The sequence below is a fragment of the Lissotriton helveticus genome, chromosome 10 (genome assembly GCF_964261635.1).
Source record: "Lissotriton helveticus chromosome 10, aLisHel1.1, whole genome shotgun sequence".
Taxonomy (NCBI): Eukaryota; Metazoa; Chordata; class Amphibia; order Caudata; family Salamandridae; genus Lissotriton; species Lissotriton helveticus.
Window position 1 is genome coordinate 90,587,783 of NC_136071.1, and position 27,442 is coordinate 90,615,224.

At 44.2% G+C, this 27,442-nt stretch overlaps 1 protein-coding gene and 1 long non-coding RNA gene across 3 annotated transcripts in view; one reads left to right on the forward strand and one right to left on the reverse strand.

The window, feature by feature from the left end:
* Window positions 1–27,442, forward strand: part of LOC144785945 (uncharacterized) — a 352,963-nt gene that overhangs the window by 51,163 nt on the left and 274,358 nt on the right. The gene's annotated exons all lie outside the window — the stretch shown is intronic.
* SLC5A11 (solute carrier family 5 member 11) overlaps window positions 1–27,442 on the reverse strand; it is a 230,172-nt gene that overhangs the window by 25,228 nt on the left and 177,502 nt on the right. The window contains exons 12-14 of the mRNA XM_078664831.1: window positions 25,763–25,913; window positions 15,609–15,777; window positions 8,764–8,979 (exon numbers count right to left, since the gene is read on the reverse strand). Coding sequence (XP_078520957.1) covers window positions 8,764–8,979; window positions 15,609–15,777; window positions 25,763–25,913 — 536 coding nt within the window. The remainder of the gene's footprint in view (window positions 1–8,763; window positions 8,980–15,608; window positions 15,778–25,762; window positions 25,914–27,442) is intronic.

Sequence of the window (27,442 nt, forward strand, 5' to 3'; positions counted from 1 at the left end):
TTTGGTTCGGGAACTGGCGCCAGATCTAATGGCCACCAATCAGGGGACCATAGTATCTTGGCCTCACCGAAAAGCATAACCTCAGTTTTACCAACGTTACACTGAAGAAAGTTGGAAGACATCCACTGGGATACTGCTTTCATCCCTTCGGAGAAAGATAGCTTAACCTCCGAGGTCAGAGATTTAAATGGAAAAAGCAGCTGGGTGTCATCAGCATAAGACACTGGACAGAAACCAAAGGCTCTCATAATATTGGCCAGGGGGGCCACATAGATGTTAAAAAGGGCTGGGCTCAAACAGGAGCCCTGTGGCACCCCCTTGGTGATCTTAACCTCATCCAACCGTAACTCACCCATGGTGACACATTGAGTGCGGTCGGAGAGGAAGCTCTTTAGCCAACCCAGTGCCATGCCCTCCAGTCCACTCTCAGCCAGTCGTTCAATCAAGATCTTATGTGAAATAGTATCGAACGCTGCCGATAAGTCCAGCAGTACCAGGACGGCTGAGATACCCTTGTCCTGGTACATACGGAGATCATCAGTTACCAACAGCAGGGCCGTTTCAGTGCTATATTTCGGCCTGAAACCGGACTGAGAGGGATCCAGGCTTCCTGATTGTTCCAGGAAGTTAGACAGATGTTTACTGGCGTGCTTTTCGATTTACCCAAGAAAGGGAGCAGGGAGATAGGTCTAAGGTATGATATCAGAACTGGAATTATTGTTAGTGCTGTGTCATGTAGCCTATGGCAGGTGTGGATGGCACTGCCCTGACCTGGTTCTGTCCAACAGCAAACAGACTGTAAGAAAACAAGTTACTTACCTGTAACTTTGGTTCCCCAGTATTGGTAACTTTCATAGATTCCCATGCTTTGTATCATTCCCCGTCGTCGGAATGGGAGCCTCGGTAGTATAAAAAACCATAGAAACAAAAGAGAAACCTAGGCCTAGGCCTCATCTCATTTTGTATTCTATCCACCTCTTTTTGTGAAAAAGAGACCAAACTTTTGCCAGGACCAATCAGAGCAGCCTCACCCTCTAGAACCTTCCTGAGAGAGCTCAGAGCCTCAGATTTTCGTAGCCGTTGTGCAAACAGCCACTAACTCTGTAAAAGGATGAGCTTTCCCAGGGGAGGTGGGCGGGCGCATGGGAATCTATGAAAGTTACCAATACTGGGGAACCAAAGTTACAGGTAAGTAACTTGTTTTCTTGCCCCAGTATTGGAACTTTCATAGATTCCCATGCTTTGTATCAGAATAGCTAGCAGTACAGCACCATGAACACATTTTGTAAATACATGGCATCACATAACCATAGAAAAATACATAAAGTACAGTAAAAACAAACAAAATGTGCTCACCAGGATGGAGGGATCGTAGGGAAAGCTCACCTCTCAATGAAACAGATTACGCAGGACTGCCTGGCCAACAGCCGCATCATCTCGTCCTGCAGAATCCAGGCAGTAGTGTTTCGTGAAGGTATGAGTACTGCTCCACGTTGCTGCCCTGCAGATGTCTTTAATGGCAACTCCCGAAAAGAGAGCCACAGATGAAGCCACCGACCTCGTGGAATGTGCACGGACTCTGCCGTCCAGCGGCTTGCCCGCTTCCTGATGACAGAATTGAATCGCACTGGAGATCCAGCGGGAAATGCCAGTCTTTGCCAAAGGCAACCCCTTACGAGGTGCACTGTAGGACACAAACAACTGAGTAGACTTCCGAAAGGGACGTGTGCGCTCCAAGTAAAACTTTAAGCACCGTTGAATGTCCAAAGAATGGAGCGTACGCTCCGCAGGTGTAGAAGGATGTGGAAAGAAGGTTTTCAGAATCACCGGTTCATTCAAGTGGAACTCAGATGGCACTTTCGGGATGAATTTGGGATTAGTCCGAAGAACCAGACCTTGTTTAGTAAATTGCAGGAATGGATGCACTATGGAGAGTGCCTGAAGCTCACTCACTCGTCTAGCCGATGTTAGAGCTAAGAGGAGTGCTAGTTTCCAGGAGAGGAACTTTAAGTCTGCCTTGTGAACCGGCTCGAACGGAGCTTTCATGAGTTGAGCCAAGACAAGGTTGAGCTGCCACACTGGTGGAGGAGGACGAACTGGCGGATACATCCGGAATAGGCCCTTCAAGAATTGTTTAACCACCCTAGAGGACCATAAGGAAGGACCTGCCGAACTGCGTCGAAACCTTGATATGGCCGCTAGATGCACCTTTACTGATGAATGTGCCAAACCAGACTTAGCCAGAGATAGCAAATACGGCAGCAACTGATGAGGTTGGGAAGTGTAAGGATGGAGACCTTCCCGTTGACACCACAAGCAGAATCTCTTCCATTTTGCCGTGTACGTCTTGTTGGTACTTGGTGCTCTGGCATGAGCCAAGACCTCTCTGCATTCTTGAGACAAAGCTAGATGACTGAATTCTCTGTGTTCAGGAGCCACGCCGTCAAGTGGAGGGATCTCGGATCCGGGTGGAAAACCTGTCCCTGACTCCTGGACAAGAGGGACGGAATGGGCCTCAAGTGAATTGGAGGAGCTTGGGAGAGTCGCAGCAGTTCTGTGTACCAGAATTGTCTGGGCCACGCTGGAGCAATTAGAATCATCCTGCAGGGTTCCGCCTTCATTTTCTTGAGAACTCGAGGAATGAGGGGAATGGGAGGAAAAGCGTAAAAGAACGCGCTGTACCAGGCCATCGAAAGAGCGTTCCCTAGGGACCCCCGATGGTGAACCTTGCTTGCGTAGAACCGGCATTTGGCGTTCTCCGGCGAAGCAAAGAGGTCGATGGTCGGCATCCCCCAAACTGAGAACACTCCGTCGAGAATGGATTGATTCAACTCCCACTCGTGAGTCACTTCCGTCTGGCGACTCAAGGCGTCCGCCTTGACATTGAGAGTTCCCGCCAAGTGCTCGGCTCTCAGAGTGATGTTGTTGTGAATTGCGAAATCCCAAATCCGTTGAGCTTCTGCGGACAGAGTCTGCGATTTGGTGCCTCCTTGTTTGTTTACATAGTGCATGGCCGTCGTATTGTCCGTCCGGACCAGCACTGAGCGATTGCCCACTCTGGGTAGAAAAGCTTGCAAGGCCAACCGAATGGCTGTCAGCTCCAGGAAATTGATATGGCACTGCCGCTGTCCTGGACTCCAATGGCCACTGACTTGAAGCTCTCGGAGCACTGCACCCCAGCCTTCCAACGAGGCGTCCGTGGTCATCACCATGGGTGAAGGAGAAATCCTGAATGTTAGGCCTTGGGCGAGATTGCTTTTCTGAAGCCACCATTCGCTCGCTGTTCTCATTGCTGATGTTACGACAACCCTGTCGTCGAACGACCCCTCTGCTTGGCGCCATTGCTTGTCCAGCTCCTCCTGTAGAGGACGCATCCTTAGCCTGCAATGCGGTACTAATGGTATGCAGGAGGACATCGATCCGAGAAGGGATTTGTATTGGCGGACCGATAGGACCTTGCTGCGGCAGAGTAGTTGAGCCGAAACCATCAATTTTTGTTGTCGCTCTTCTGAGGGACGAGCCGTACAATGCGTGGTGTCCAGCACGGACCCCAGGAATCTTGCAGATTTGGAAGGCAGGAGGACTGACTTGTGTTCGTTCAACTGAAGGCCCAGGCAGCGGAACAAATGGAGGCAAGTAGACACGGCTTGCGAAGCGTCCTGGAAAGATGGTGCCTTGACGAGCCAGTCGTCCAAGTAAGGGAAAACTTCGAGAGATTGTCGTCGAAGGAAAGCTGCCACCGGTGCCAATACTTTGGTGAACACTCTCGGTGCCGATCGAAGGCCGAATGGAAGCACTTTGAACTGGAAATGGCTCTTTCCCACTGTAAAGCGAAGGTATTGTCTGTGAGCTGGGTGTATTGGAATATGGAAATATGCGTCTTCTAAATCCAGCGACGCCAAGTAGTCGCCTGGATTTAAGAGAGGAAGAATTTCCTGGAGAGTGACCATCCTGAAGGAGAGCTTTACGAGATAGGTGTTGAGCTCCCGAAGATCGAGGATGGGACGCCAAGTGTCTTTCGTCTTCCGCACTAGGAAGAATCTTGAATAGAACCCCCGGCCCCTCTGAGAGAGCGGGACCGGTTCTATTGCTCCTTTGAGGAACAACTGGTGGGCTTCTAGATGTAGTAATCCTAGATGTCCTGAGCGGATGGCGCCCGGAGCTCGTGTTGGAGGAAAGTCGTGAAACTCCAACGTATGGCCACTCTTCACGATGTTGAGGACCGATTGGTCCGATGTTATTGTCATCCAACTGTCCAGACAAAGGGATATCCTGCCCCCCACTGATGTGATCGGGAGGGGAGGAACAGCAGGTAGAGCCGGGAGGCCGCTATTGTCGTTTGGTGTTGTCACGGCCTTGTCGCTGTTGACGGCCTCGCGGAGGGTTGCGAGAGAAAGATGCTGATTGCCCTTGTCGCTGATTAGAGTAATTGGGTTTATATGACTGGGAAGACTGCGAGGAAAAACGTTGTTGGTTTCCTCTGTAAGATGTAAATCCTCTCCCTCGTGCGCCCCTAAAGGGGACCTTGCGATAGGTGAGAGAGCCCAAGGACTTTGCTGTGTCTGTGTCCTTCTTGATATTCTGTAGGGTATCATCCACATGCTTCCCGAACAGCATCTCCCCATCAAAAGGGAGGTCTAGGACTCTGTTCTGGACCTCCTGACGAAACCAGGTGGCCTTCAGCCAACCCTGACGCCGTAAGACGGCGGAGCCGGCCAAGGCCCGGAAGGCCATGGAAGCAATGTCCATTGCGCAGTCAATCACTTCTGCAGACGATTTCTCTCCTTCCGCCAGCACCTTCTTGGCGTCCTCCTTAGTGGGCTCAGGTAATAGGTCCACGAAGGGTTCCATGTCGCACCACATCTGGCGGTCGTAACGGCCTAAGATGGCAAGGGCATTCGCCGCTCTAACCAGTAAGCTGGCCATAGAGGAAAATCGTTTTCCAACATTATCCAGACGTCTGCCGTCTTTGTCCGGAGGAGTGGTCAACGGTGTGGACGGATTCTTTGACTTGCTTTGTGCCGCCTGAGAAATCACCGAGTCAGGCTTTGGCTGACCAATAAGGCAAGCTGGACTGCCTTCAGGAGCTTTATATTTCTTCTCCAGCCTGGGGAGGACTGGAATCACCGTGGCAGGACTCTGCATGATCTTCATGCCCTCCTCCCATACATGCTCTATAATGGGAATAGATTTGACAGAGCGTTGGTGTTGTTCCTTAAAGTCATAAAGGAAACATTCCGATTCCTCTCTTGAAATAGGTAGTCCAAACCTCTTAGCAGCCCGTTCCATCAGATGATGAAAACCCCCTATATCCACCGGAGGGGAGATGGAAGTGTCACGACCAGCAGCATTTGGGTCTTGCGGGTCATTGTCCCCCTGATCCGGGTCAGGGTCCTGTAAAGGATCCATCAAGGGATCCACTGGAACAACCTCCTCATCTGAAGAGGTATCCTGATGGGCATCGGGCAGTGGTACGGGATCTGGTGTGGGAACCCGGGCCAAAGGTGTCACTGGCGGTGGTGTGGAGGGTACCACCGGAACACTAGTAGCCGGCTGCACTTGCGGCTGTGGTGGAAGTGGAAAAAACGTAGTCTGTCCGGAAGGGTCTGACGGAAACCTTTTACGATAATCCTGAAGCATGTCCTGAAGATCCGAAATGAGAGAGGAGGGCATGGCTACCATGCCTTGTCCCAAACTCGGCGGATGTCGCTCTTCCACAACATAAGGATGTAGTTGTTGGCCACCTGCCTGGTCGAAATACTCCTCCGTGTCCGTCTCCTGCAACTTTACGTTCAAGTCCGAGGGACTATAGGCAGGTCCATAATTGTCCTGAAACTCATCCTCGTCAGACTCATCATCTAACAGCATTGTCGGTAGATGGGAAGAGACTCGTCGCGGAGACGTCATCTCCGGCGTGATTTTCATTCTCTGAACTGGAAAATGCAATTTTTGGACCGTCGACGGTCTCGTCGACGACGCCGTCGTCGTCGGAGCATCAGTTACTGTAACCGTCGACTGCACCACAGCCTTCGTCGACACAATCCTCGTCGTCGATGGGACCACCGTCGACGGTCTCGTCGACGAACTCGTCGTCATTATCATCGTCGTCGACGTGGAAGCCGTCGTCGTCGACGTCGTCGACGTAGTCTTCGTCGTCGTTGCGGCCGTCGACAGCGGCCTGCTAGTCGTCGTCGACGTGGAAGCCATCATCGTCGACGAGCTCGGAACCTTGAACGTCGACGAAGTCGTCGTCGTGGACACCGCTACCGTCGACGAGCCCGTCGACGGAGCCACAGAAACAGCGGGAACTTTAGCCAAAGTCACAGTCGTCGACGTACCTGGTGTTCTCGTCGTCGACGGACGCTGTTTTTTCTCCGGCCCAGATCCTGACGTGCCAGTAGAGTGTTTATCACTGGGCTTGATCTTTTTGGACGGAGGAGAAAGGATCACCACCTCCTTTTTGTCCTTTAAGGCTGGCACCACTGCTGTAGCCTGTCCCTGCCTCTCCTTTACACTTTCGTGAGGAGATTGAAGGGGACCAGCCCTCTCAGACCTGTCAGAGATCTTGTGAGGGGCTTTAAGAGGGGGCTCAGATGTCGAAGAACCAGGGGGAGACCTACCCCTCTTCTTTGATCTTTGCGAGGAAGCAGCAGACACGGAATCCTCCTCATCCGAAGAGAGCACCTCCTTGCGTGTCTTCATCTTCTGAAGCCAGGTAAGTAGCCGGCCTTCTCTGTCCCGAAGAGTCTTGTTCGAGAAAGTCCTGCAGATCTTGCAGTCTGTGGCCTTGTGGTCAGGATATAAGCAATAGATGCAATTATCGTGCTTATCCTCCACAAAAAGACGTTTTTTGCCACAAGAGGCACAGGACCTGAATAAGGCCTTCTTCTCCTTGTCAGACATGACGATTTGAAGCAGAAACTTGAAGAAATAAGTAGAAAAACAGTGAAAACTGAGCAGAGCTCAGTGGAGACTCCCTAGCACAACGTGCGGTAGAAAAATCTGAGGCTCTGAGCTCTCTCAGGAAGGTTCTAGAGGGTGAGGCTGCTCTGATTGGTCCTGGCAAAAGTTTGGTCTCTTTTTCACAAAAAGAGGTGGATAGAATACAAAATGAGATGAGGCCTAGGCCTAGGTTTCTCTTTTGTTTCTATGGTTTTTTATACTACCGAGGCTCCCATTCCGACGACGGGGAATGATACAAAGCATGGGAATCTATGAAAGTTCCAATACTGGGGCAAACCTAGTTTTCATGCAAAACCATTGGCTCCCAGATACTACTGAAGCTAAATAATAGCTCTGCAACTCTTGAGCCCTTTCAACAAGTCATGATTTTAATTTGAGAATGGATGGATACAAAAGACCTCATACTAAATGTGGAAAAAACAGAGGCACTAATGGTCAATGGAAATTCCAATTTATGGCAAGCAGCATATTGATTGTCCAAGTCTATGCCAAGCAACATATTGTCCAAGTCAATTGGGAAATTGTCCAGCTCCTTTCACTGTTGTAAAGAGTCTGGGCATTAAAATAGTAGGCGATCTCATGCTAGCTAATCAGATATCCGTGGTTATGTTATCCTGCATTTCCCCTTCTTTGTGGATGAAGAGAAAAAGTCAGTGGTAGCATCCATTATGTCCAGATTAGACTATTCCAGTGGGCTTTCCCTTAACCTACCTCAATACCTGGTCAGTAGGAGCAAGTGGTACAAAACATCGCTACTCCACTGATTTTAAAATGCACTGTGTTTTCATCAGCACGCCCCTTACTGACCAAGTTGAATTGATTCCAAATCGCCGAACAAATCAAATTTAAGGCTCTTTATCCTATTTTCAAAGCCTTAGATAATTGCATCCCAAAATTTGTTGTGAATAGGATGTAGAGACACTGTCCTAGTCGAAGCCTTTGATCATCTGCAATAAACTTGCTCAAGGTGTCTAAGGTATGGAAAGCCAGAGCGAGGAAAGGGTTTATTCCTTCTGTGCCCCCCAACTTTGAAACTTACTGCCTGATGTGCAAAGGGCAAATTCCAGTTATTTGGGATTCAGAAGAACTTTGAAAACCTAGCTCTTTAAACATGCATTACAGATCTAGTTCCCCTCCTCTTTTTCCTACTTTAGTCCGTGCCAGGATATTAGACCAAGGATTGATGATGCTACTCTTTGTTATCAGAGGCATGATTCAATGGTTGTGCTGTGACATGACAACCCAGTGATGCATTTGTTGTGCTCTGCAATGCATGACTCTGTGGCACAGTTGTGTGAATCTGCCCTTTCGCGCAATAGTTGTGATGTCTGTTACTCACCAATACCCAAAATGAGTGTGCAATAAAATACTGTCCTCTGGCTGAATGGTAGTGCCTTTGTTACACAAGGACCATGGCATAATAGTAGGATTATTTACTGTTACGGATATTAGTTGATGATAATGTTGCGAGACGCCATTACTTGGTGGTGCTGTGCAATATGGCTAGGTGGAAGTGGTGTATCAAGTTGGATGCATAGCTCAATAACAGGGTTTTTTGTTGCTGATTTTTTTCGACACTTGTACAATACCAGGCTGCAGACTGTGTCATGGCTATGTTGACTGTAACAAATGTAAGAGGCCATCATCGAATCATCATCTAGTAGAATAGGATCCACCTTGTCACTGGTCATCTAAGCAATGTTTAAAGCGGGGCTCTTACTTTTTAAAACAATGGCAAACAGACACTCACCCAATCATGTCCCACATTTTACAAAACAATTCCACAACAATGTGTTTTACCATTTCTCTAGATGGTGCTTCTGTGAAGAGGCTGACCACCACCACAATTATAAAGGTCAGCAGGGCAAGCAGCATGGAGAAATAAAGGTAGTGAACATATTTTACAACGGCTGGCCGGTTGTCAGGCTCGTGGCAGAGCGGGGGAGTGTAGACAAAGTCCAAAACCATCCGGATGACACCTACTGCCAATCCAATTACAAGGCCCCAGAATGCACCCTGCAAAGGCAAAAGAGTAATCAGGATTTCAGCTCTGTACATCCCTGATCTTAAACCTCCAACCTTACTTGCTATCATAGCTATGGTCCCTTGAGTGTGAATATGCTGACTTCGAGAATCCCTTCTTCTTAGGTCAATAGGTATCCTTCCCATTCTGGGCAAAGATATCCGTTTGCATTGGTCTATCGTAGGCATCACTTATTCATTCAAATGTCTAAACACTTTTACACAAATGCCTAATCTGTTTTTCTCCAAACAATGAAGCAGACATTTTCAAAGAATTATGAACATCTTTTCCAAGAATTCATCAAACTTCGAAGATGTGGGTCCTTTTGAACTTCCCAATTAAACAGACTTTTTAAACTTCCCAACTAAATTGACTATTATACATTAATTGTACATTGTTGTAACATTTTGTTTAAAAAAAAAAAGAGTTTAGAATACATCCACAAGATGCCCTCCACCAGAAATCTTTCTCAGCCTCCCAGTTGGAAGTGCCAGCCTCCCCTCCTGCGAGAGTCCTGAGGAGTAGCTAATGACATACAAGTATGCATGGTGCAAGTGTGTCCCCTTGTTTGCATCCTCCTCCTTACCAACATTCTGTACCTATACAGCACTTTACGTAGACAGATCTTCCCTCCATATACATACATCATGGCATAATGCACACTTTGAGGAGTAATTGCTTGTTTTTCATAGTATACTGGAAGGTTTTAAGTAAATTATGTGCATTTTTCAGAAGCTCTGCACATATTTTTAAATTGTTACTGTGTAACTTAAAATAATTTTTCACTTTTAAAAAATGAAATATATACGTTTTTAAACAATGCTGAAAGTTTTTGACAATTGTTTTAATCACTTTTTTTGAGCGAAATGAAAGTTTTTTTTGTAGCTCAGCTTTAAAAATGATCCCCAAAAAATATATTTAACAAATCTTCACACTTTTTAAGGCCTCACCTAAGACACGGCTTGCTCTGTCTCAAGCTAGACCTTTTATTACTTTACAGGGGTATTACCCACTGCTTACCATTGGTTGGCTTGATTATCACTCTTATTTGCTTCTTTTTTTTCCAATTTTTTATTTTTATTGAGTAGAAGTAAATAAATAAATACTGTAAGCTTCTTAAAATAGAACAGAAAATGACCTCTACAAATTTCCTTATACAGGTAAAAGACTTATCAAACTACCTCCAGTGTTTTTCCGAGCCGTAGATCATTACCTGTGCAAATAGGCGATTTAAAGTGCAACAGTTGTACTTGATTCTCCAGCCGTATTATAAATGTCCAGTCACATTCCTAATACATTACAGTGCCTTGAAGAAAAAGTACATTCATACGTCTAAAGTGCAATACATAATGTAGATGCAGATTCAGAACAACTTTTCGATAGCTCAACTCTACCTCCACTAATCTATTCCCAAATGTAAGTATATTAATAATATAAACTGAAAGGCCAAATTCTAGTGCATTCATGATATAAAGTGAGAGGCCATCCCTTTGTAATACAGTGTAGAGCTTTGAGTACACTTTAACTTTGTTCCATGTATTGCCATGTGTCATTAAACCTTTTAAGCCCCCCACGCTTTAAAAAATGCCTTTTCAAAATTCATAGTGCCAAGCATTTTGCTCTTCCAGCCCTGGACTGTTGGGATCTTATGAGTTGTCCAATTCTGGAGGATAAAGGAGCGTGCTATCATCAAAGCTATGGATGTAACATATTGTCTAACCTTTTATGATTGTTGGCCTCTTTTTTTTTTTTTTTTTTAAACCTTTATTGAAACTTGCAAAGTATTACATGCGCAGGCCCACAACCACAGGGGCCGGCCGCAAGCGTATCAAATAAATCAGGATGTAGAAACAAGAACACGACCGAAAAAAGCAATATCATAGATACGTCATGTGTGAGTGCGCACTGCAAAGCATAAGGATATATGAGGTTTTCGTTTTTTTAAAGTTATGTAGAGTAGGAACGGCTGCAGGAGCAATGGCGTCACACCACATAATAAAATAAGAAGAGGTAAGGGGGGGACGTACCCCGCAGAGCAAACAGAATCAGTTGATAAACCACACAGTTGTCAAAACAATACAGTCGCCGAGGCGGACCTAGAGCAAAAACAATACGACAGCAAACAATAAAGCAGAGCACCATTCTGAAAACTCGCCCCCCAGTAACCTAAAGGCATAGTTGAGTGTAGAAGCCTTATAAGAAAGGAAAAAGGGAAAGAAAGACAGCCAACCCTACTAAAGAGGTAAAGAACCCTCCCAGAGACAGACGGAAAAAGAAGAAAGGGACCATAGAACAAAACAAACTAAAATAACAAACCCCCCCCACCCGCCACCCTACACCACTGTAATGGCTACGGCCTACCCCACTAACAGCGTGCCTGTCGCCCAGGAACTGCCCCAAAGGAGAGGGAAAGAAAAGAGAAAGAGGAGGAGGAGAAAGCAGACACACTCCCGGACTCCCATGCCCACCGCCAACAGCAACCACCCGGAGACACAATAAAACCAATATTCAGCAAATATACAAACCAGTCACGGTAGGATAAATAACAGCCACCCAATTCCCATCACAATATAGGCACAACCCCGGCATTAAGAAAAGCTATTATATCGGAACCCAGCGATAAAGTTCAGCCCTGGCCAGTACGGTCCGTCCTAAGAGTCCTTGCCACTCGAGCCGCCATTTTGATGGAAAAGGCAGAGCGTCCATAAAAGTTCTTTGCAGCATAAGAGGATCGAAAACAGGATAAAAGTACATGGCTCGAACTAGGAAAGATGTCCAAGAACAGCGAGCATCCGAAACCATCAGCAAGTAACTCGTGGCCACATGGAAGTTTGTCCATAGAAGTGATGGGTGGCAGCAGGGTCAGGCAAAAGACACTAGTGAGAAGCACGGGCTGGCTAGCCGGCAATAGGGGACCGTCGAGAATCATAAAGTCCGGGCGATGCACAGGGACCCCGACCTCTGAGATGCCATGCATCGCTGGTACCATCTCTAGCTGGAGACCAAACGAGGTGTCGTCCTCAGGTGCCAGGATACCGTCCACTGTCACCATCAGTGTCCGGAACACAGCGACTGTGTGCGAATGGAGCGCCCCAATGGCGGCCACAACGGCCTGTAGTGATGGCGTGCCCTCCGTCCGCTCCATCTCCTCTCGGTAGGTGACAGAGCCGGGTTCGGACCCCGGAGGCCGGCTGCTCCGGAGTCACAGGCCACGTAAATCTGATCACAAATAATGGGCGCTCCTCGTCTTATAGAACACACCTTCGCCGTCAGGGAGGACCCAGCCCGTCGACCCCCACGGGGCAGAAAGGGCTCCGGGCGCCGGGCCTCCACCACAGCAGCCGGCGTGGCACGCTGGCGTGTCCCGGGTGTGGATCGTTCAAAGGATCGTCAGAAAAATCAACAATTCAGGCACTCTTCGGGAGACCGGGGTCAGTCCAGGTCTCACGGCCGATGTTGTTCAACTCCGACTCGGGTAGTCTAGAAATCGAGGCCCCGGCTTCAACACGATGTTAGGCCGAGAATAGAAACACGGCGTATCTTCGTCAGCCGATAAGGTAGAAATCTCGGGATTGCACCTCTGGGAGCAGTAGACCTTCATAGATAAGAAAATCAGGTGTGCAGACAGGATGAAAGACAGGATAATCGAGCTGTTGGCGGAGGGCGACGGAGCCGGGAGCTTATGCGGCCATCTTGATTCGTAGCGTAGCTCCTCCTCATTGTTGGCCTCTTTTAGGAACCCCAAATAGCTTCTTCTTATTCATCAGCTTCCATGGACTTCCTTCCTCTTCATAACAAATAAAATAAATAAATGTGTTTGTTCCTTTCTTGAAGCACAGATGCAATACTGTCTCCTTCCACCACTCACTTTTTCAGGATCTACTTTTTTCTTTATGGGTAAGCATTATAAGAGTGTGTGTCTTTTCTACCTGTCTCCCTTGTGTACTTCTCCCTCGTGTTTCTCCCCGAGATCTATTTTGCCCATCCATTGTGGTTCGTATGCTTGCCCCAGACCCCACACTAAAACCTCATTTGTTAGAGTACTTACTCCAGCTCCACCTTTTGTTGACTCTGTGCTTGTCAGTTTACTTTCCACAGCAACTACCACACACCCAGCATAGTCTGTGTGCTTACACCAGCCCTTCATGCCCACCCTCTGTTGTCTGTATACTTACCCAGTCCCTTCCACCTTCTCCGTTGTGCATGTGCTTGCCCCATACCCTTTTGCCTGCCCTTCATGGTCAGTCTACTTGCCTCCAGCCCACCCACTCTTTTTTGTTTGTGTGATTGCCACATCCCCTCCCACCCACCCTCCACTGTCTCTGTGCTTGCCTCCAGCCTCTCCTGTTCAACCTTAGTTCTCTGTGTGATTGCCCCCTGCCCCTCCTGCACATCCTCCGTAGTCCATACATTAGTCTCGATTCACCCTCACGTTGCTGGCTTCACCTTCATTTGGTATCATGTCTGGTGCAGCTGGTAGACACCATACTGCAGTTGGCCAGATATGACCCACACTATTGTTTCTCGCCAGCCACTGATTGTCGTTCTGCCTACCCTTCTTCCCCGCTCTATTTGATGCACAGATTTGTAGGAGGGGTTGAGTGCTCTGCTGCTTGTGCACTGCTAACTCATCAGCATTTCATGAGTGCGTGAATGTTTCAGGTGTGTGTGTGTGTGTGTGTGTACACGCACAAAGTCGTCCAAGCTACTTTTGAACTTACCAACAAAACTGTAACTGTAAATGTACACTTTCAGGAAATGTTGTGGCTGGTCCTAAAATGTGATGAACCATTTAGCAAGCCAAAACTTGAAAGGGACTTTCCAAAATCATCTAATATCTAAAGTGACTGACCTCAACTCAGTTTCGGCCTTTGATATGATATATATATATATTGTGTGTTGTATCTTGTGCTGACATGAGGTCTGCCTGACAGCTAAAACTTTCTATAGCTAGACTTCAAATTAAAACATCAAAACAATAGAGTTAGACCCCCACTACATCTACGTCCCAACCCCTAGAGAAGACCTAACCCAAACCCACAGACCCAGGTGTGTAGAGTCTTCTTCCCCGCCAGGATGTGTGGACGTAAGTCCGGAAACAAGATAAGACTATTGGCTTTCAACAATATCTCTTTTTTTCTGGATCACTGCTTGAAGCACCTCTTTTCAATGATCCTTGGAGTACATTACGACTACTTCTCCAACTGGACTATACTCTCAATCACACAGTTTTAAAGGCTGCATTTGCTCCATCTCATCTGGATCGTCACTTCATTGGCACTCTAAAACATGTCTCCTGGAGGCATGCTTACAAGTCCTTTTTCCATTCTTTACCTCTCAATTAGATAGGCTCTCTACCTTATCTTTCACTGTTTTACTAGTGTCTAAAAACGTTGGTCATCTTTATACTAGGGATCACATACATTACTTTAAATGGGGCAAATGCATCTTTTCCCTTGTGCTTATTTCAGATTCATTAGGTTGGCCCTGAACCATTTTTTTCTTCCTGATTTTGTTAACTGTAACGGACAGCTTAATGAACTACTTATGTCCGTCTGTCTGCCATATCTCCTCTTATACAAACAGTCCTGTGGGGCACAGTAGATGTACATAGACCAGATGTAACATGCCAGGGCAAATGGGGGTAGGTGAGGGTGAAGAAAAAACCCATCTACCTACCAATGTCACCACCATATAAAAGACAAAATTCGTGGACCACAAGGAGTAGTCTTGATCAGGCCCAAGAAGCACTTGTCCCAAAAGTTGGACTACTCTTTACCATCTTCCTAATGGCTCCAGCACTGTTGTGGGAGACTCACCATTCTTTGTGCGTCCACCAGAAAACTCCAGCCACAGCAGAGTCTTTACCATTGCTACACGTTCCCCGCAGATTAGTGATATCCGTGGGCTCACAAGGCTTGTCACCAACTAACTACACTCCTACTCATGCCTCTGTACATTAAATATCCTACCGGCTAGGGGTTGTTGGGAAAATCTTATCTTTGTTTCTCCTAGGAGCCACGTTATCCTAAATCAGACAGACAATTCCACAACCAATGGGTTGGTACAGTATACCCTGGCAGGTGGTGGTGGAAGCAGGGCCTCAGCTGAAAACCAAACAGATCCCAGCTATCTACTGCTCCATCTGGCCATGCTCACCACAATATCGCTTTCATATAATATCCACTTTGTCAGTGATTAAAAAATATTTTTTTTTGTGAGAGGTTCGCTCAAGTTTTGATCCAATAATTAAGTATTTATTAAGATGTGCAAGCAGTTAAAACTTACATAAATATTTTTAGTTGTGTATTAAAAATGCATCTTCTCTGAGCAATTTAGTGAGTGTATTTTGTCAGAGTTGGAAGCTTCATGTTTCCTTTTTTTTATAAGTTATTTATGATTACGCATGACCAGGTCCAATGAGGGCATGATGTAAAGGACTTGATGAATTAATGGTCAGGCTGTGTTTAATTGAAAGCGAGTGCTGTAAAATGTATACCTGATGGTTTTGGTTATTATTCCTCTTCTTTAAATGTTTCCAATTATGATAACATTACACATAACCCAATACATGACAAATAAATGTAATTTGTATTATCAACATTTGGAGTGAGTGACTCACCTTTTCATTTGTGCGCTTCCAAAAACAGCCGGCAATGAAGACTATGGCCACTGGAGGTTGCAAGTAGGAACTTATAGACTGGATGTAAATAAACAGCTGCCCACCCTGGCTGGCCTGCACCAGGGGAATCCAAAGAATGGATATGACAACCAACACCAACACAAAAACCCTGCCAGGGACAACAGAGGCAATGAACTGACATTTAAAGCCTGAAGTATCCAGGACTGAGTTAGTCTGAGTTTATATTGTCACAAAGCCATCACATAGGGAAAGGTGGAGATGGATTAGTGCCAAAAGAGGCTGACACCTAGGCAGGTATCTGAGACAGAAAGATCATTGCAAGAAGTATATGCTACAGTTTTAAATAAGGAGGCTAGCGAAAACCAGTAAAGAGATGGCTGAAGCCCAATCATTCAACATGGAGTGCGCACAGAGAAAGAAAGGACTTGAGGTTCTGTAATTCTTGAGTCTGACTCCATTTTGTTCTGTGCCACCATTTTGTGTTGCCCTCACGTAGGCCTGTGAAGGTAGCCTGGCGAATAAAGTGGCCTGGCCTTCTTAGTTCATGTATACATTAACTAAGGTTTCTTTTTGACTCTGAAATGAACTGTAAGAAACTGACCTCTTCACCTGAAACTGACCTTGCAAAGCCAATTTCCCTGATCGATCTTTGTCTGAGATTGCCAATCATTGTTCAGGACATCGTTAACCTTTAGTTTCCTTGCACATGCCTTATCTTGTTCATCATCTGTTACTGTTTCTTTTTATGTTTCTTCATTACATGGGTTATGCTTTCAATTATAGGTTTGTCCGGCTTTTGGAGATTGAATTTGGGACATTCTTAATGATTAACTTTTGGGTTGGGATACTGTACATGTAATCATGCCATGCCCTGCAGTGCCATCTAAATCAGATTAATCTTTGTGAACTATGTAATTATAATATTTTGCCCATATCCTGCTAAAACTCCAAAGGCTACCCACCTGCTGACCCTCCAGATTTTCCATTTGTTTAGGAATGTAATTGGTACAACTCCCTTACATGCCTGTGGCAGGATAAAGAGTATATAAGATGTGAAGTAAGACCATTCTAGCAGACTGCCTCATTCAGTTGCTAAGGCTTCTGTGTGACGTAGTCTCACTCATTTGAGGTTAATAAAAATGTACTTTTATATTCCAGCTTCTGTGTCAAGTTCTTCTTTGTGAGTTTAAAAGGACTAAGTATCAGTGGAACCCCTGAGAAGTGGATTTTCGATTTCTACAAATGACGCGGCCAACGCGGGTCTCATCAGAGAAGTGACTTTCTGAAGGAGTGATCTTGTCAGGAGACTGAAATCTACTGAGGAGGACAGGACAGGACTCTTCTAAGGAAAGTACTCTTTGCACAGGGATTCTGGGGATTCTCTGTCTCTGCAGCCCAGTATATTTCTGATCTTCCTGATTTTGATCCTCCACATGATGTCACTCCTGACTGAGAACCTTTTTGGCGTGAGTATTCTAAAAAAGACCGTTAGGTCATTCAGAACTTGGCAGTTAGAAATTGGACAACCTTTTGATTGGTAAGAGTAAGGTAGTTTAGTAACGCTTACTGTAGCTTTGGAATTTTGGAATTTGTGTTGGCCAACTTTGTATATGTATGGATTTGATATGCACATTGCAATTTGTGTAGGCAGGTAATGAGGAGACTTTTCTCTACTTTGTATAAGATTTGAACGGTGCAACGTACGGAGAGTACCTTAAGCACTACTTTGATTATAATACTTGCATATTCTGCAGTATTTTTGGCATGCCTGTTTTCAAGCTCACATCGGAGAATGTGTTGCTTTTTTGGAAGGTACCATAGTGTGATGTGAAGTAAATTAGCCGGCTCCCCTAGAGGAAATGCCTAAATAGGTTTAAGTATACAAACATATTTCTTCCATGGTGATTCTGTATCCCCAGGGAATTAAAATATGGACATAATACATACAAGTATCCTTTGTTCTGTGCAATTTTATGAATGGAGATATGCAGAGCGATTTTTTTTTTTGGGTGTTCTGCCAGCCAAAGCTAGTGAATTGAGTGTATTTTGGCTACTTGGACATATAGCAGTCTGTTGGGCTGTTTTTGCAGTCTTTTGGAACACTATTGAGAAGCGTTTCTTGTAAATATGACTTACAACTAGTATTTACAAATGGTTTGGTTTCAGTACAGTCTGTGGGCTGTCCTTTGTTTCAGTCCTAAGTGTTGATCTGTGGTTTAAATGTGTGTTTAAATGTTTATGTGGTTTTCCCATTAGTGCAACTTCTGTAAGTAAATAGCGATGGCGCTATTTATGAAATGAATGGCTAAAGCGCGCTGTATTGTGTGTCCTGAGTGTTTGACCCCTTTCTGTTTATATCTGAAATGAGCTCAATATGTGTTTGTGGTCTTTCTTGTTGTCTTCAGTCTGTTATGCAAAATGTTAGTTAATTAATATTAATTAGAAATTAAATAAAAATCCTGAAATGAACCATGTGATATGCTAAAATAGCTATATATTGCTATATAATTTATAGAGTAAGCAATTACACACATGTACAAACTGTTAAATGCTTAAAAAATAAAATTAAAATTCACATTCACTAGAAATAAAAAAGCGCTCAAAAACGAAATTGTGTGTTTTGCAAAAAATAAACTTACAGCATTTTCCTTAGATACATTGTATTAGATATTAACAGGCAAACACATCATCTGAATACATTGGATTTTGCTGTTTTGCACACGCATTTTGAAACTTGAAATGTCTTAGTTTTAGTTTTAAATAGACAGCCACCGTGCCCACGTTTTCAACACTAAGAAACAGCTGTTGCTGCCGCTAAGCAAGCAACACGAAGCAATCATGAATAGACAGGAATGTTTACTCAGGCAGGACTTCGCCCTCAGTTAACCACGGGTGAATCTTAGCATTTCAGAATGTTGTTTTAAAAAGGTTCCAAAACTAAGGTTCATTATTTTGTATTGCAGGAAGACATTTCAATTAAGGGTTTCCTCTCTTTAAGCATTTTTATAAGCATATTCTTGGTTCTAATGTTAAAATAATTGTCCTTTTTAAAAAAAAAAAAAGTGGCGCAAAAAATGTGTCATGTTTCAAGTTAGGCTTATGTGCTTAGGCTTGTGAATGAATGCGTCTAAAATGATAGGCAAGGGATGCAGCTTGCTTTTATATGTGGAATTATCAAAAATGATTGGGTTTATTAAAAATAATTATTAATTATGAAAAATAATTATTAAAAATAAGTGCTTCTAAATTCGTTTTTTACTATTTATAAAGCTTAATACTCATACTGTGACCTCCTAGCATTATAATTTAATTTAAGTTGTGTTGTACTGCATAATGAGGACATCTGCATATGGAATTTCACTTGGCACAGGTGTAAAAACCTAATTTTTCTAAGGATTTACATGAGATATGTCTAATGTCCAATCTCTGCAATTTGTAAAGTACATTCTGAGGATGATTAATATGTAACACAATTATAGGATATTCATTTTTAAGTGTCCCAAATACCAAAGTAGAAAATGGGTAAAATAGACTATTTAAGCAGCATTTTTGCCATTTAGAGTAGCTTTTAAAGTACCTTAGGCTTCAGTAAATGCATACATTTAGGTATAATATAAATTTGCAGGTTGTTCTTCTTTGGGGTTGCTTTTAATGACTCAGTGAGCCAATGTGCCTGGTGCAGAGGTTTGTGTTTAATATCAAGGTTGAAGGTTCTAACTCTAGCTGGACCTACTGAGACGTTCATCCATTTGAGGTTGATGAAATGTGTACCATTGCTTAGGGTAGTAGCAAACATTTGTTCTAAACCTGGTATGTTATGTTATTATGTTCTGTGAATTATTCACAGTAAATGTTTTCATAATATAAGAATGAATAAATTGTAGCTTCTAAAAGGAGTAATATATATAACATGTCTTTTTAAATTGGGTTAATTATTGCAGGTTAGAGAGAGTTATGAAGGCTTTTTGTCTTTGTCAGCTTCACAGTGAGGAAGAGAGAGGGGGGCTGAGGAGCGCGGAGCGCGCGAGGTAGATTTTGACTTTAAGGTTAGTGAGGTGGGGATTAGGAGTAAGTGAAAACAGATGGAGAAATCACTGCTTGGGAAAGCTTCTCTGACAAGAAGAAATTGATGCTTGCACATTGTAGGAATATTGAAAAGTGGTGAGGACCAGGGATGCTGGCAGAGGCTGCTGAGGTGTTTTTCTTAGCTCTTGGAGGACTTTGCGAGGCTTTCAAGTCGACATCTGCAACCTATTACATTAGGGCTTTGTCTCCGAGAAGTGCATTCCTGACCGGCCTTGCAAGTTACAAAAAAAAAAAAAAAAAGCAGGACCTCAAAGGGGGTGGTTGGCGCACGGGAAACGAGGAGTGTCTGTGAATGAGTTTTACTTTTGGAAAGTTAAAATTAAGGTGGTTTAGCATGTTTACAAAAGATGCTTGATTACAGTTGATATTTTGTGTATTATGTGCAGTGTCAGCAGTATGTTGAAAACAGATGACTTCTTTGAAAAGAAATGTTTGTGCGTTTTTTCATGTTTTTTGCATTTTATCCTTTATGAATCGTTCCTGCTGGTCCTGTGTGTCAGAAGCGACACAGTAAGTTGTATATTGACAGCCGATCTCCACTAACTGGTGATCTGCTGTCAAAAGGAGGGAAAGTAAAAGAAAGTGTAATTTTGGTGTAATTTTGATTTTAAGCCTGACAAATTAAGCAGGCCCGAATATTGGGTTTTGGGCTGCAGGTTCACAGTACATGAAGTGTGTGCGTCACCGCTCATTCACATATGCTATTGTTTTGTCTATGCTTTTTGTGCTTGATATACAGCAAGTATATCTGATGGCTTGACATGTGCGTTTTGTGCGGGTTTTTTTTTATGCATGTTTTTGTTTTATGTTGTTGCTTCTGATACTATTACAAGTTCCCCTGTGTTGTGAAGGGATTTTTCATGACGATGCATATCACTGCACAACAGTTGGGTGGATTTGCTCTGATACTAAATTTCACAGATATGATATTTTCATGCTGTGAGCAAGACAGACAACACTTCACCAGTGCATGTCTATTTTGGCTATAATGGTATTGAAGAAAAATAAAAGAGATATACAGGATCAACGTGTGTCACCTGCAGTTAGTCACGTTACTGCCCCCTTCCCTTAAGGAACAGGCAGCCCTAGATTTATGTGTCCTGATTGGACGTAAGGATAAATTATAGATCTGTGACTCTTGTACATGGTGACCTAATTTCTATATTACATTAGTCAGTTTTGTTCTGCTTCCTAAAATAGTGTATGGCTTTGTACCATAAAGGAAACAAGGTTTCATTTTTTCCCTGAAAAAGGAACTGGAACATTAGCTGAGATTACCGTATATGGTGTAGCGGCCAGCGGTAGAGCTAACATTTGTGAACTATTTTGATTTTTGTGTATCACCCATACTCTTGGTGTTGTATCACCTGCCTGACTATCACCCAAGTAATTTCTTGTTCTTCCTATAGATTTTTCTTTTGTCGCTTCTCCCCTGATTGATGTCGCATCATGCCTAGTTATTGGGGATTTTAGCTGTGTCCTAGTCCCATTTCCCTTTTCCATATTCCTTTCACTAGTCAGCCCATTTATTATTATTGGTGTATTGTTCAGGTTCACACTTCCAGACTGCAGTAATGTACCAGGGACCCCCATAATATGTATAATTTCCTTTTGTATGACCAGACTGGTTTTCAAGAATTTTCGGCCTACTTCGATGTTTTCCAGTCTGACTGTCAGGGTAGTGATAGACTAGTTAACTGACTCAATACTATAGTAAGACAAGTTTTCCACCTCAATAGGAGACACCTTACGTTTTTCTTTTTAATATGACAGATTCAATGCCTATTCTAATTTGGTTTTTAGTTCCTTTTTTCTGCTGCTTTAATTTTTGGTGGATCAGATGTGTTCCAATCATGGAAATACCAGGACTCTCTAGTTCTTGTCTTTTGTTTCCACATTTTGAACATTAGCTTTTGTATTGCAAAGTCCACCTGGTGCACAATTATTAAAGGGAGGTATCTACATATCTCTGATAATCTGTATTATGTGATTTCTTTTTTGAGGTGTTCGAGATAAGGAATTTAGGAACACCTATATGTAATCATTGAGAGAAAAAATGTGTTTACCCCATTAGACGATGCCACTATGTGTGAGGACATCCATTCAGATAGATTTCCCATGTAGCTATCTACCCTTAGATGGTAGAGGCTATGCTCACACATGGAAACCCAATTGAAGAGACGAGAGGCACTGTTTTGCCTACTCCCTTTGTCTTTGTATTCTATGAGAATGACAGTGTATTTTAGATCACAATAGTTCCATGGCGTATGGCCCCTCCTTTGAAGATTGCAGGCCACTTGCTTGCAGTCCCCTTGTTAAAACAATGAACTGTTTTTGTACTGAATTGAAGGAAACTAACAACTGTGTCACATTTCCTACGTCACTAGGTTCTGCGGGATCGAGTCATGACCTGCAGAACGCTGATTTCCTATCAGTGACAGCTACAGATGAGGGTCGGACGTCTTGACCCTACAGTCCCAGCACCCAGAAAGTAGCAAGGCTGGACAGCGATCGCCAGCGTGCCATCAATGGTATCTCCAAAGTATTGTGCTTGCTTCATCCGAAGGCATTGAACATCAGAGAAGAAGGAGGAGCTGGTTTTGCCACAGAACCAGAGTTTCAGTGCAAAAGAGCGAAAGAGAAGGATCCCTGTTGTTGATGGCAGGGTTGGTTCAGTTTTCTACCTGTCATATGCTGGTAACCTCTGACAGTGTGCAGTCCCTTGAGCCCCTTGGCCTGAGTTTTGGCCACCCCCCCCCCCCTTTTCCTTTGCTCCAATGGAAGGGAAGTCGACCGGAGGATCCAAGATTGACAAAAGGCACTACATAATGGTGCCCATGAAAGAGCAGCCTGAGCGTCCTCTGACACTGAATAATGAGTGTTGGAGCCTGAGAATGTAGACCCGGGTCTGCATGAGATGATCTGTGCCCATGACCAATGAAGAGCACATTATTTGTAGTGTCTGCTGCAGAGGAGAGACACTGGTGAGCTGCCTTGAGACATTGAGACTTTCGAGTGAGCTGTGAGTGTTTGCCAGGAGGGCACTCCAACTAAGCAGTACTATTTTCATGAGGAGGCCTGAATCGAGAGGCCCAATGCGGAAGAAGACAATGGAAGCAGATTTGATGGACGATAGAAGCCTGCCAGAGAGGCTTTGAACGGACTTTGGGCACAGTTGCACAAGCGATTCCAGTGCAATTGTATAAAGTAAATGTTAATTAAGTTCTCATTTGACTGAATTGCCATGAAAGAGGAAGTGGCTCCGCCTCTAGCATCCAAAAATGGTCCACCAGAAGTGAGTCTTTGTGCTACTATGTGTGTTCGGAGACCTGTCCCGAGAGAAGTAGAGAATAATAAGATGATGTTACAGCAACACCTTGACGACCTAATGAATATCAATATAGACCTAGATTCAGATTAACATGAGTCTTAGGTTATTGCCTACGTAATGGCAAAAGGAGGGTCTGAGGTTCTGTAATTCTCGAGTCTGACTCCATTTTGTTCTGTGCCACCATTTTGTGTTGCCCTCACGTAGGCCTGTGAAGGTAGCCTGGCGAATAAAGTGACCTGGCCTTCTTAGTTCATGTATACATTAACTAAGGTTTCTTTTTGACTCTGAAATAAACTGTAAGAAACTGACCTCTTCACCTGAAACTGACCTCGCAAAGCCAATTTCCCTGATCGATCTTTGTCTGAGATTGCCAATCAATGTTCAGGACATCGTTAACTTTTAGTTTCCTTGCACATGCCTTATCTTGTTCATCATCTGTTACTGTTTCTTTTTATGTTTCTTCATTACATGGGTTATGCTTTCAATTATAGGTTTGTCCGGCTTTTGGAGGTTGAATTTGGGACATTCTTAATGATTAACTTTTGGGTTGGGATACTGTACATGTAATCATGCCATGCCCTGCAGTGCCATCTAAATCAGATTAACCTTTGTGAACTATGTAATTATAATGTTTTGCCCATATCCTGCTAAAACTCCAAAGACTACTCACCTGCTGACCCTCCAGATTTTCCATTTGTTTAGGAATGTAATTGGTACAACTCCCTTACATGCCTGGGGCAGGATAAAGAGTATATAAGACGTGAAGTGAGACCATTCTAGCAGACTGCCTCATTCAGTTGCTAAGGCTTCTGTGTGACGTAGTCTAACTCATTTGAGGTTAATAAAAATTTACTTTTATATTCCAGCTTCTGTGTCAAGTTCTTCTTTGTGAGTTTAAAAGGACTAAGTATCAGTGGAACCCCTGAGAAGTGGATTTTTGATTTCTACAGACTTTAGACTGGACCTGAGGGAGAGAAGTAGTTCATAAAGAGAGGACACAGAGGTACAAATAATCTGAGTCAGGATCAAGTGCCACATCATTCACCACGAAGAGAATACCTAAGGGCAATTGTATGAGCCAGTATCACAAGGTCCCAAGTCAATCAACAGGAAGAGGATGCGGCGGTGCAAAGGATAGAAGTCAGAATCAGACAAAGACAAGTCTGTCAACAAGAAGAGGACACAGAGGTACAAAGGATCTCCGATAGGATCGAACAGTTTAATTCATTATGGGCCTGATCTATTCTTTGGCAATAGTAGTCAGTCCTTCAGGGTCACGGAGGGTATTAACTCTACCACCATGATGGACTTCCATCTAGGTTCAAAACGTTTGGTGGATCGATGACAAAGTTTTGACGACCTTTCACTAAACTTTTAAACTTTTTTCGTTCTTCAGAAACAAACTCCCCAAGCGGGAGTTAGTTTCTGGAAAACAAAAAACTAATGACCTCGTGAAATAACAGCTAATCGGTCATTCTTTTTTTTTGTCCAGTATGGAGGGACAGAAAAAAGAGAACATTACACCATCCACCCTAAATAGAGCAGGTTGGGTAATGCCCTTCCCCTTCTCCATCAGGCCGTCGGAGGAATCTTTCCATCAACGTGGCTGCATCAATAGAAAGCTTACAGGCCATCTGTCTCTAAATGAGGGGGACAGACTAAGCGTTTGGGACAGAGTGTCCTACCCTCCAAACTCCAAATCAGGCCCTTTGTGTTAATTTTGTTTTGAGAAGTATTGGATATTGTAATCAGTTACTGGTGGAATTCGTGAGAAAGGGTGTCTGATATTAAGGTGAAGTAGATGAGTTACAGTCCTGGTGAGTACAGTAACTGTGAACAATAGTCATAGTGAGCTGGAAGCCATCAAATGAATTTAAAAGAGTAGGCCCCTAATAAAAACCTGGAATGTGTTACAACAAAAACGTTTCCCAGAGTGCTTTCTTTGAATTTTGTGAATAAGAACAAAATAGTTTATTAACATTCTACTACTGAATACTACTAATATGGGTGTTTCTATGGTTTACTAATATCAGAAACAGGGTCTCTAGGCCCTGCTGACTCATGCCACTTCGGAACAGAATTGCCTCGAGGAGCTTTTTTTAAGGTAAATACCATTTTACAGGGTCCCAACAGTCTTAGTTAGCATCAGGGTGTTTGCTCTAGAGAATAGCTGCTGAGAAGGAAAATTACATTATCTTTGGCTGTTAATATAAATATAGGACTGCAAATGGTACTGTTAAAAGCACTTCATAAGGACCTCCATGACACGTTTCTCTGAGCTTCAGTGTCACTTTACATTTTTGCTGATCAGAAACGCCATGGAATGCACACAAAAAATCAGCTTCAGAAGACCTTCTAACGATTCAATGGTGGCAGCTTGGGGCAGGTGAGTCCATGGCAATGTGTTTTCCATGGCAGCAGGGCCGAACTGCCTTTTTGTTCAATTGGGCACTTCCCAGTGGATTGTAGCAATTGGAGGTTGGTTTTGGAAGCTTAAGGCCACTGCTGCTGCACGTGTCACTTTCCCCAGTTCCCCTTTTGTTAATAGCAGCAAGTATTGGGGGTCTTTAAGAGAGAAGTGCGGTGAAATCTGGGCAGACATTCAACTTTAGAGCAAGGGAAGTAAGAAAAGTTTTTAAATATGCAAAGAAGTGATGAACCAGACTAAAGCCGAAAAGTGAGCAGAAGATGAAATCAAAAGTGGAATGTCCTTCACCTGCCGACAATCATGAGCTCCCATTCGGTAGCACGAGTTCGGAAGACCCGCCACAAGTCCATGGTGAAGATGGTGCTTGCACTATTGAAGATGGAAGTCAGAGAGGACATGAGAGCAGCAATCATTACTGACATCATAAGGCCTCGCAATCCTAAAAGCAAATGAGGATGGGTGGTTAGCAATCAAAACAACACATTTAATACCCAACATGAAGGTCCTCATTCGTCATCTCGCCAACAGTCTATCAACACATACGTTCACTCTAGTTCTGTGACAGGTAAAGGGATGCAACTTCATCCCCTTGGAAGTAGGTTTGCAACAAAATGAGTCCCACTTATGTTCTATTTTGGGTGATATACACAACTCTTATCCCCCCTGAGACATTACCTTTTCATATAGAAGCCCTCCTAATCAACCGATGTCACTGGAAATGCAATTTCCGATCAACACTCAGATTCTTCACCTTGTTAACATCCCCAGGGCCAGACCAGATCTGGAAATTTTAAGCAGTGCTCCTGCCTGCTGGCAGGTGGCACTGTGTAACTCATTTTCAATGCCATTCTGACAGGAACCGCATAGTAACGCGACCCATTCACGCTGCATCAGTTCCTTTCTTTCTGTGCCTTCAGATGTGGATCCGGAGCACCACTCTTTCTTTTTTCTTCATTTGTGAAGAGAATTATTTCCTTCAAATCTTCCAGTGTGCAAGGGATATCATCCCCTAAGACTACAGGATTTTAGCCTTGTAGGGACTGTTGCAAACATGTGAGAGATCCTCACAGTGCGTACCTTTTGTACTTGGGTTTGTGGCACTACTCTAAGGCCTGTGACGACTGCACAGGTGAACATCAAAGGCAGGCTGATGCAGGTTTTCACAGACAACACTGCCGCCATGTGGTGCTGCAACAGGCAGAGCGGAATGGGTTCCATTGTTCTGTACCAGGATGCTCTATCTAGAGCGACAAATCATCAGGAGATTTCCCTTGTGGTGAACCACCTGATAAGATCTTTAAACGCCAGGGCTGCCAAACTCAGTCAACCACGCATAGAGAATCGTGAATGGTAATCGCATCTGAAGGTGGGGAGATCCGTGGCTAAATCTGTTTGCAACGCCGAGAATGTGCAATGTCAACACTTTTGTGTGCTGGCGTTTGCCGGAAAGCTTGGAGACCCATTCGTCATTGAGTGGCGCACATGACTTCTGTATTCCTTCCCACTGCTACCCCTCCTGCCCGATATCTGAAGAAAATCAGGAGTGACTGGGCCAGAGTTATCCTAATGGTACCAGATTGTGCCAGGGGTCGTGGTACCTGAAGTTCTTGGGTCTGACTATCTGCCCTCTGTTGGGATGGCCCTTTCTACAGGGTCATCCCCAAACCTTTTGCCTCCCTCCTCCCCTTTTTGCTGAATTTGTTATTGTTGGGTTTAGGACTCTAGGCACTTTAACACTGCTTACCAGTGCTAAAGTGCATGTGCTCGGTTCTTTGTACTTAAAACATGGTAAATTTGGCTTATCCACAATTGGTATATTTAATTTACCTATAAGTCCTACTAAAGTGCACTATATGTGCACAGGACCGGTAAATCAAATGCTACTAGTGGGCCTGCAGCACCGATTGTGCCACACACTTAAGAAGCCCTTTAAACTTGTCCCAGGCCTGCCATTGCCTGTCAACTGTG